General features: G+C 28.1%; 2 protein-coding genes across 2 annotated transcripts in view; one reads left to right on the top strand and one right to left on the bottom strand.

Moving 5' to 3' along the window:
- Positions 1-894, bottom strand: part of LOC108579043 (stimulator of interferon genes protein) — a 1,198-nt gene extending 304 nt beyond the window's left edge. Inside the window, exon 1 of the mRNA XM_017942471.1 lies at positions 275-894. Coding sequence (XP_017797960.1) covers positions 275-883 — 609 coding nt within the window. The 5' untranslated portion in view covers positions 884-894. The remainder of the gene's footprint in view (positions 1-274) is intronic.
- Positions 895-2,054: 1,160 nt separating this feature from the next.
- Positions 2,055-6,616, top strand: LOC108579068 (macoilin-1). Its single transcript, XM_017942509.1, has 12 exons — positions 2,055-2,212; positions 3,065-3,206; positions 3,292-3,418; positions 3,500-3,629; positions 3,832-3,898; positions 3,975-4,182; positions 4,297-4,555; positions 4,889-5,134; positions 5,404-5,562; positions 5,682-5,960; positions 6,023-6,198; positions 6,354-6,616. Exons 1-12 carry the CDS (start codon positions 2,133-2,135, stop codon positions 6,614-6,616), a joined length of 2,136 nt encoding a protein of 711 aa, XP_017797998.1. The 5' UTR covers positions 2,055-2,132.
- Positions 6,617-11,553: the final 4,937 nt, after the last annotated feature.

Raw genomic sequence — 11,553 nt, forward strand, 5'->3', positions numbered from 1 at the left:
AAATGTATTAATTTATTTTTTAATATTTCTACAATTATAACTATTGTCATATGAACATTGTCATTTACTTATTACACAGTCTTTCAAAATATACATGTAAAAATGCATGTGATCTGACTTTATTCCGCTCGTCATCTTCTCAGCGTAGGACAGTTCATATGTATATGTCCTAAACACAAAAGAAGGCAGCCTCATGGAAAAATGATATAATTAATGTTTTATTACTGTTTAATTCTTAAAATATTTAAAATGTAGAATTTAGATTATTTATTACATTCGAATTTTTAATTTTAGACAGCCTGCCTAAAATAACTTTTGCAACATTAACTTTAACTCCATTACTGTCATAATCATTGTAATAAATTAATTCATAAAGATCTCTACACTCTGGATCATTATCCATTAACTGCTTTAACTTCTCATAAAACTTTTTTATAATATCTTTACAATATTTTTTGTAAAGATTTGTTTCGCTGTGAGCATGTTTTTGAACTTCGTAGAAAGTTTGTAAAGGTGAAGCACCTTCCACCACTATATATAAAGGTTTGGACCTTGATTTTGGTCCATCAGGATAAATTTTATACACACTGTTATGATATAATCTTCCTTTAACTCCTGCTCGATTGCGTTCTTCAACTTCCAAATTCATTGCACTTTCCATCCATTGATGTGAAGCATCTTTAAGGTCTGGTGGAATATATGATGATGAAGGAATTAAAATCAATAGTTTATGGATATTTATTTTTATACTATGAATATCCTCAATGTTTTCTATTTTTTCTATTAGTCCTTTATTAAGAGAACCTGTTGATGGAAGTACAAGCCTTAAATATCCATAATAATAGCTATATGCCATGCAAGATCCATAATCCAAGCCTTGCATTAAATTAATATCACATGTAATTTCTTTTTTCTGTTCATTCAAATCTATAACTCTCAATGATATACATGATATTAATATACCAATTGTACATGTTAATATATCAAGTCTCTGTATGTAGTTATAAACATATTCATGCTTAATAATGATAAATATTACAAAAATAATTAAATGAATGCTAAAAATTAATGTGCTTGCATCAAATTTAAAGAGATTTTTTGTTTTAATTGTTATGTTTGCATTGTAAGCATTTTGATATAACTTTAATAAAATATCTGTAATCTTAAGTATTACAATATAAAAACTTGTAATCAAGACTAAATTTTGTATAAAAATTGCATTCTTATCATTTGTTATTTGTAAATACAGTCCTATTATAACTCCCCAACCAATGCAATACATGAAAAGTAACACTATTGCTCCATCCATATCACAAATTTTATATGTGATATTAAAATTATAAATTATTCCTTTAACATTAGCACAATGCTGAAATGAATAAGTAAAATAGTAGTTAAAGTTTTTGTCCAATATGGTATGACATTAGATACATACTGTGATATATAAGTACTTACTTTTGTGCCAATGTATTTACATTCCTTTACTAATCACTAGTAAGAGCGGAAAACATTAAATATGCTTGTTAGTAGTAATCTTAACACTAATTCACAATTAAAAAATAATAGATAAATTAATAAAAATGATTTTTTATTACTTTTACAAAATTAAATTGATAGGGGGACTGAAGGGAAGAGGAATAAAAGAGATATGGTGGAAGTAAAAGAGAGAGACAAAGATAGTTCGTATATCGCTAGGTCAGAGCGCTGTTAACGTAAGTGAAACAAGTCGATTGACCTACGGTACAATCGAAAGCATGTACGATCGATAAAGCCTATAATCTGGAAAGCTTTCCTGGAAAAATTGTTCGACAATTCGACATACGGATTTATTCGTCAAGGAGCACGAACGAATATATACACAATATTTCTAAGTACATCATGGAATAAATATTCCAGCAGGTGATTTTTGCTGCTGATTAGCGCCATGTCTGACAATGGACCAATCAACTGTTTGGTAAACCGCCGTAAAACCTCGAATCTGTCCGCAGACGAATGACAACAAAAGAGACTGATAGAAGTCGCGCGCGAGACAGTGGATTTTTTCACGACTCCGCAGGAGATTTGCGGTTTTTTCCGTTCTGTTACTCACCGCGAATAACGTCGCTTTGGTTGTGGTGAAAGTGTCAAGGAATATGAAGAGAAGAAATGTCGAGTGCGGTAAGCTTCGGAGGCCCTTGAAACGCAACAAGCTCACCGAGGGAATCTACGGAAGGTAAATTTTGGCCGCCATATGTCTCCTCGTTGGAACGGCTAATTTTAAAAATAACCATCAATTTAGCGAATCCTTCTTTTGAATATTCTCAATCATTCTAGCAAATGTTGTTAAGTTTTTCGATTTGTCAAATGTGAAAGTCTCCGTGATACATCGTGTCAGTATATGATCGTCAACCGCTTTCCAGAAGCTGCGTGATATAACTTGACATTTGCCAAAACCTTGACCATGTGTGCCTGTTTTTATAAAAACGTTTGTTCAATTATCTTCTTATTCTTATTCAACTTAAATTACACCTTGTTAACTAATATACAATGTGATATTGAACAGTTTTAATTTGCAGCTGTTACAAAAATTTGGAAGTTCAAGATACTTTGATTTATTTATACTTTTTTTTAACTACCATTCGTTTACATTGTGTAATTATGTAATTAAGGTTTATTATAATGACTTTATCCTTAATTTATTATTATGATTTGTTTGAAAATGTATACCTTGTTATTATAGTATTTACTTTTTTGACACATTTGTTTATTTTGAAAGTATTTTAGTATATTTTTTTTTTCATTTTCTTAACTGAAAACTCAGTATATATATTATATAATTATGTTGCAGTAAAGAATAATAAAATAATTCAATGTAATACTTTAGTTTTAAGTTTAATTTTCAATGTAATACTTTGTACTTAAATATTAAAAATTTTGTACAAAGAACTTTAGATTTATTGGGTCTGAGAGATGTAACTACAGTTTACCACATAAAAAATATTAACTTTTAATTTGTTGAGGTTAATAATGCACATATTTTTCACACAAAAACAAAGTAATGAAATAATAAAATCTTTTATTTCAGTACTTTACTTTATCTAAAATTTCTTCTACTATGGGCCATGGTAATTTTCGCAGACTTCATTTTAGAATTCCGTTTTGAATTTTTGTGGCCATTTTGGCTACTTCTCAGAAGCGTTTACGATTCTTTTAAATATCAAGGCTTGGTAAGTAATGTATGTTTTGAAAAATATTTTTTTGTGCAATAAATTGTATTCAATTTTGGAATAACATGAGCTATTGCATTTTCAGGCCTTCTCTGTATTTTTTATTTGTATTGCGCTTACATCAGATATGATTTGTTTCTTTTTCATACCAATACATTGGTTATTTTTTGCTGCCAGCACCTATGTTTGGGTACAATATGTTTGGCATACAGGTAAATATAAACTCTTTATTTTAAATTATTTGTGTAAGTTAATAAATAACGTAAGTAACATACATAATGTATATGAAACAGATAAAGGTGTATGCCTACCAACTGTGATGCTATGGTTACTATTTCTATACATAGAGGCAGCAGTTCGATTAAGAGATTTACGACATATGCCTTTTCATTTGGATCTCTGTCGACCATTTGCAGCACATTGGTATATACTTCTTTTTTATTGTTCCTCTCTTCGTCTGTTTTTATAGCAAGTAATAATAAGAATTTATTAAAATAATGTATACCTAAGTCATTAATTTATATTTTTGTATATATATTTTAAAAAATGATAAATTAATAATATTAATAGTAATACTGAATACAAGTAATTGTCAAAATGATTAAAAATATTTTGTTTCTTTCAGCATTGGTTACCCTGTAGTTACATTAGGTTTTGGTTTTAAAAGTTACATTGGCTACAGAATGAGACAGGTAAAACACTAGAAAATATATAACATTTTAACGAATGATTTTACAGTTCTTATATATACAAATATTCTTTTGCCAGAGAAAGCAAAAAGATGTAGCAAAAGAAAACGAATTCTATCTACAATTATTGCAGCAAGCACTGCCTTTAGAGCAACAAACCTCCACTGCAATGCAACCAATTCAACAAGTACAATCACAAGCACATATTACCACATCATTAGAACATGTTAAATCACAAAATAATAAATTAAATCTGCAGTGCAATCCAAGTCCTGAAAAAAGTAGAGGTAGTTCGTATTTATTTTCAACTTTTGTGCGTGTGTATGCGCGCGCGTACTTGCGCGCGTGTGTATAGTAATGAAAATAATTACTGCACAATTTAACAATTAAATACATTGTAGGAAACAGTAATATTTCTGCAGAGACAGGTGTACAAAATGGTAGTTTACATATAGGTACTCAAATTACATCACAAAATCAAAATGTTACAACAAAAAATAATCACAGAAAGTCCTTAGATAAAGGTGAAAAGCAAGAGGAGCAGCATAATAAGCATAATGTAACAAATGTATCACAATCTGATAAAAATGATAAAAGATTTATACATACAAATGGAAATACTGTTAATCACAATGATATGCAAATCATTGAAAGAGTTGGGTGAGTTATATGTGTATATATTAGGGTTGTGTAAATTTTATTTGTGAGTAAATTAATAATGGGATAATTTGAAATAATGTTTCCATCTAACTATTTTTATAAATTATTTTGAAATTGACAGTATATTAATGTATTTGAAGTAATAACAGCTTCAAATAAAAAAATTATTTCTCTATATGTAAATGAAAAAAATTGTTAATACTTTGCAGTTAGTCTGTGTTACTATTAATTGCTTTTTCTCATATCTAATTATCTTAGATGTATCGATATTGCTCTCGACATCGTTACTTAATGTGGTAAGAGATTTATTAATATTTTAAATATCAAATATAGATCTGTAAATGATTTTGACGCAAATGAAGTAGAAAAAGACAAATTTATCAAAGGTGGAAATTGTGGACATACTACAGTAAAATCACAAACTAATGGTTCAGTAGCAGGAAAATGGAATAACATAAAAGAAAATCGAGAATCATCATCCACTGTAAATACCCAACGCGAACGTAAAACACGTCAGATTAAAGTTACAGCTGATAACGTAACTGAACAACAAAAGCAGCAAGATGAATATTGTCAGAGGTATATTGATTACTTTATTTGATGAAGTAATTTAATAAAAATATTGTATGTATTATATTTTCGGTACTTTTTCTATTCATTTACACTTACAGGAAATTATAATTTAGTACTGTGTGTATCTGTATTCTTGTTATTTTTTTGTAATTTTTCGAAAACGTATGTATTTATTATATCTGTTTCGAAGATTAAAAGATACACAATTATTAAATGATCAGATTTTTCTTTAGTATAATATAATATCGTTTAAATAGGTTACTGATGTGTCGCAGGCTTGAAGCTGACATAAAACGTTTGAAATCAGATCTTCAATCCAGTCGACAATTGGAACAGGAACTTCGTTCTCAGATTAGTACTCTGCAAAATGGGGAACGCCAAGCTAAGAGTGATATACTACAACTTCAACATGATAATGATCAGTTGCAAAGCAAGTACGTAAAGCAATGTCATTTTTACACTGTTGCCATTTGTTGGGACTTTACTTGAAAAATTAATCTCCCAATATATTTTGAAAATATTTTATCCATATTCTTATGCTTATTTTTAATAGGTTACATGGAATAGTAACTGCTCGTCAATTAGATAAACAAACAATATCTTCATTGGAGAAACGAATTGCAGAAGAGCGAAAACAACGCACTGCTTCCGAAGCGTCTTTAGTTTCTGAAAGACGAGCACGACGAGCTGCAGAAGAAGCACGTTCAGCGATTCCACCTCCACCTCCACCACTTATTAGACAAGAATGTACAGATACCTGTAAAAGTCGCAGGACACAAATAGAACAAGATCTTAAGAACTTGCGACGAGAACTTAAAACAAAAGAAGAAAGGTAACAATTGTGAAATGATAACTATATATGAATAATTTTTATATTACCTGTTAACTTTTTAGGTGTAATGTACTAGAAAAAGAAAATCACAAAGAATCTGAACTTCTACGTGGTGCTCTTAATGTGATGCAAGATAAAACTGCGCATTTGGAAGACAGTTTAAGTGCAGAAACGCGTATAAAACTAGATTTATTTTCTGCACTTGGTGAAGCTAAACGACAGTTAGAAATCAGAGAAAGTAGGTACAATTAGTTTCAGAATTATTAATATTTAACATTTTTATTAACTAAGTGTATCTGGGTGATACTAAATACATATAAAATGAGAAGAATGCTAAGTATAATAAGTAACAATATATCTCTAGATGTTTACTATTATATTGTGTTGAATCAGGTTTAATCAGATCTCAAGAGAAGGAAATTGAAATGTTAAAAGCAAAAATAGCCCAAGATTTAGCTGTGATGCCACAAGACACATTTGGACCTGCGCCAACCTGCGCGACATCTAAGCTTCGATTAAATAATGAAGTACGAGTCGCAACTACAAAAATGCGTTCAAATGAAAGTCCCTGTCCAGGGTGTACAGTGTCGAATTTGGATCCAAATGCGACAGCATATACACCTAAGAATTCCCTGATAGCATCTACTGAAGCTTGAAAAACTACAATTTTGGCCACATTAAGGCTTCACAGAAATTGGGTATACATTACATAAACATGTTTCAGTCTGTTTCTTAATGGAAGTTTCAATATGAACTTAAGTTTTACACGTAGATATACTTATTTTATTAAAATAAAAATTTTAAAATTGAAATACGTAGAACTAACAAAATATCAGATTCTTTAGGATTTATGGTACAGCATTTATGTAATATTTGTTTGGAAATATAATTCATGTTATAAATTTGTCAAATTTCGCAACAAAAAATATCTTTCATAACGTCTTCCATGAGAGGCTTTTAGAAACATGTTTCATATTGATCTTGTCACCTGAAATAATACAACGTTATTAACTACTTATGATCATGGGACGTGACTAATGTTGAATTTAAAAATATTTAAGAGTTAGTTACGTTCTGTTGAACATGCTGTAGGTTGATCTAAGAGGTACTTTTTTTTATCTTTTTGGTATTTACATTAAACATATTAAAAAAGTTAACAAAACCAAACTGGAGTAACAATAGCATACATAATTCTAGCTGGTATAGATGATTCTTAAATTTCAAATTAAATTTAGTACTTCTGTTTAGATAAATTCATATTTGATAAATTTGCCGTTGATTTAAGTAAAATTATATATTTTACTTATTTTTTATAGTGTTTGACTTATATCAATTTTCACAACAGTTTCTATTAAAAATACCATAATGTAGGTATAAAGAAATATAAAATGATGTAAATTGGATCGACAAGTGAGTAATCGCATATCTCTTGTTTATTAGAAAAGTAGAAAGATAAAAATTTTAATCTGTATTTGGTCCTCCTACAGCATATGCCTAAATCTATGACGACTTGTTATAGACACAAATCGTATTCAAGTCGTAATCCGAAGCTAGTCCAGCATACAAACTGTATTTAATGTCTTTGGCAAACGAAGCCATTTTAAGTCATGTGATCATCCAAAACCAGCCATTAATATACATTGAAAAACCTGCCGTTATCATTCAAGAGGATTGATGTAAATGTCAAAACGCCAAATTAATTTTAAATGGTCATTAATGTATTGATACTCTTATTTCTGTACGGTTTTTTTTTAATATTTTTAAATGTCTAACATTTTAGTTTAGTGGTACAATTGTGTATTGGCTTTCGAACGGTATAAAGTAAGTGTTAATATTGCATATTAGTTTTTGAAACGTGTACAGTGTTTTATGTGATAGATAGAAAATGTATACAAATTTTAAGTTAGATATATTAATTGGTAATAAAAGGGAAAATCTATTTTGCCTTGAAAATTTTGACTCATTTAATGAGTTCTAAAAGATGAGAAAATGTAATGCCACATTTATTTACGTACTATACAGTTGATTCATATATATTTAGATAATGAAATTATTATTTCATATTATAAAATTAAAATTTGAAATTCTGATTATTTTTTAATAGCGTCGTTAATATTCTAATTATATGCTATTTCATTTAGCATTCTAGATAAAAGAATGAGACAAAGATTTTAACTTTAAAACAGTTTGCCTGCAAATGTCTTCCTTTCACAAATTTGATGAATACATTGAATTTTCTACATGTTCCTTTTAAAATACGATAAGTTTCACTATATCGATGTAGTAAAAGTTGACCACTATTTAAGGGACATAATATATGTATAGTGCTTATGCAATATAATGTTTCTCATATTAATTTTATACTATCTTTTATATATTTCATTTATAGTTTTAATATTTGAGAGCATTAAATTCATGTTTTTTTTTAATAATTTGTAAGGTTATCATATTTAATACTGAAGAGTGTGCATGTATGAGAATTAATGTTTAATGCTTTAATGCTAAATATTAAAAAAAAAGGATATCAGAACTCACTTTTTGTTCTATTTGTTGAAAGATTAATAGTAATGTTAGAATATACATCACTATGTTGTTCCTTTGTGATGTAGCAAGTTAATTTCATGCAAAAATTAATTGAGGGGAAAGTTTTAAAAGAAAGATGGCATTACGCATAAAAGATCTAGATGAAAGATATGATTTTTATGTATGTTTTTAATCCGCAAGAAAGCCAGTACCTGCTTGCTTCAATGAACAATTAACGACTGGTTGATATCATAAAAGTCATTCTTCCATGATTGTATATATAAGGCACTGTCATGACAATTTATTAATAGCATAGTGGATCATGACCAACTAGTCAAATGAATTTCTATAAGCACAAATATTTATTAGATATCTAATGTTCATTTGATATTTCTGCCCTTATATGAAAAAGCAATAATGATTACTATTTGTTCTCATTTATTAAATTATTGGGTTCATTAATCAATTTCATGTTTCTTGGATGATCCACGTACTAAGTGTAATTACAGAATGTTAATGCACAATGCATATTTTACGGGTATTTTTCAATTTTACACGATAATTGTATTTGAAACGCAACTTTTTCATTTAAATACTTACATAATTTATGTTAAAATTTATAAAGTTCTTTAATTGACATTTATATATAAAATTCTTTTTATGTTATTTTACTTTTAAATTATATACAAATTATGAAAGAAATAATTTTTGCTTTAAAAAGAATGAAAAGCATATCAATACAAAAATCGTGTAATTCTGAGAAAACCTTTATTTCATTTTCTATTTTAATATATAAACAGTGCTACTTTTTTGTTTTTAAATCTGTATAAACGTTTTTAAAAATTTAATAATTCACTGATGTTGGCAAGTAATCCACCAAGGGATAATATGCTTACTTTAATATGTTAGTGCATTTTGATATTAAGTTTGCAAAACAAACGGTACAGTTTATTTCGTCACATGCGCGAGAATTCATTCTTCAATTTCCTCAACAATTACTGTCTGACTGGTACAGAAATTAATTTTATACCTAAAATTAATTTCTTTTTAGTTAAGTTTGATTGGGCTTGTGTCTATGTCAACTTGTATCATTATGTGCATTAGCCCTTATAATGTAATAAAACAGTGTAAATAATTTCTTAAAATAGACTAAACGCAAAGAAAAATTACTAAAATTGTTTGGGCACTTGCGTAGCATAGTCAAAGCATTATGTAAAGGTTGATAGTTTAACTTATTTTAAATGAAAGTTTAATCTATTAACTCATTTATGATTGTGATTTTTCATGTAGTCAGTTCACATGAAATGCTTTGCACAGCAGTAAAATTACTTATCTAATTTTTAAACCATTTGAATTTTCGAACGGCAAAGAGGCTGTGGTAAAAAGATGAAATCGAAACTGATCATTTTAAACGTGTGTCTTTCCTTTACAATATTGAAACAGAATCAGTATTAATAACGAGAAACCTTAAATAGACTAGAAATATCACACTATACTTATGTTGAATAAAAATATAGTAACTTGTAAACAATGATCCAATTGAGATAGCAGTCTTTTATGATAAAACGTCATTCTGTGTGTATAAATATAATAATGTGTATGCTAAATTCTATTAATGATCATGTTTTATTTAATATACATATGATTGAAAATAATGTATCATATAAAAAGAAATTGATTTATTCTGTAAATGCAAAACATAAATGAGTTAATTTAATGAAAAAAGTGTAGAACATTTGTACGAAATGAAAACATTGTTTTAAAAACAAATGCTTTTTTTCAAGGTATTGTATTATCAAGTGCACGTTAAGTACCTGATCAGAAAGCGCCGTAGTGCCAGCGGCGAATATACTTATCGTGGTTTTATACTTAATATAATTCCACTGTAAAGCTGGTTTCGTAAACTATATACTTTTGCTATTTAATTAATTCATACTGTTTATATTGAGTTAATGTGATATATTTATAGACATACACACGCACACACTTCTTGGCACATATAAACTCACATTCATACTGTATATGTCACTTAATTTTTCTAGTATATACACGTATAATTAATTCTTTGCAAGAACAACTTGGGATTAGTTCTTTATGTTTCGTTATTACGATACAAATTTTGTGAAAAGAAACTTTTTATACTAAATCTAGCGTGACTGCATAATAATTATATTTTACAGTTTGCAAGAAATCGTGCGTTTCGTATCGTTTACTATAAAAGTCGTTAATAATTGGAATTGTATGAAAGAGCATATTTTGATGACAATAATGATTAATGCTTTTTGTTATAGAATTCAATGTTTCAGATGAAAAATAAAGTATAACGAATTTGTTATGATTATTGATATCGTCAATTTAAGAAGATATTTTTTTAGTGAACTTAGGTTGCAAAAAAATAATAATAAAAATCCATTTGGAAAGAGTCTACATAATGATTTTATTTATTAAGAACATTCAAATTAAATTTATAGTAAAATCTTGTATTATGATTAATAGTCATGTTTTCCAATATTCTTCCAAGTTCAATACTTTCTGTTTAATTTTTTTGCAGTGTATGTTTAGGAGAAAAGAAATAGTATTTAAAGAAATTAAGTGATTATTTTATAGTTTATGGAGGCTTGTAATTCGTATTCCGAAGGACAATAAAGTATTCTTTTACATCATAGACAAGAAACAGTTGCGCGAATTTTGAAAAAACTTTACAATGACATCTGTTGACTTTATTAATAACGACGTTTTGAATTAAATTATCACAAGAGAGAAGCGGTTAAAAAATATATTTTACTAAAGATAATGCACAGTGTGTAACTAAAAGTCGAAGAAAACAATTACAAGGTCTTTTTGAAAGTGATTTTTTGTGTTATTATAAATCGATAAATGTTCGAAAACATGCATCGTTGTTTTTTATAATTATGTATGGTTAAAGTGTGATGTAACAGACTGTTCGTAGAATTATAAATATTAAACCGAACTTTTTTTTGTAGACATGCGTATAAACATACCTAGATTGAGGTGTGTATATTTGTATTAACAATTTTATTTATCTATCATTACGGGTAAACATTCGTTT

Source organism: Habropoda laboriosa, unplaced genomic scaffold, assembly GCF_001263275.1.
Source record: "Habropoda laboriosa isolate 0110345459 unplaced genomic scaffold, ASM126327v1 scaffold42, whole genome shotgun sequence".
Classification (NCBI taxonomy): Eukaryota; Metazoa; Arthropoda; class Insecta; order Hymenoptera; family Apidae; genus Habropoda; species Habropoda laboriosa.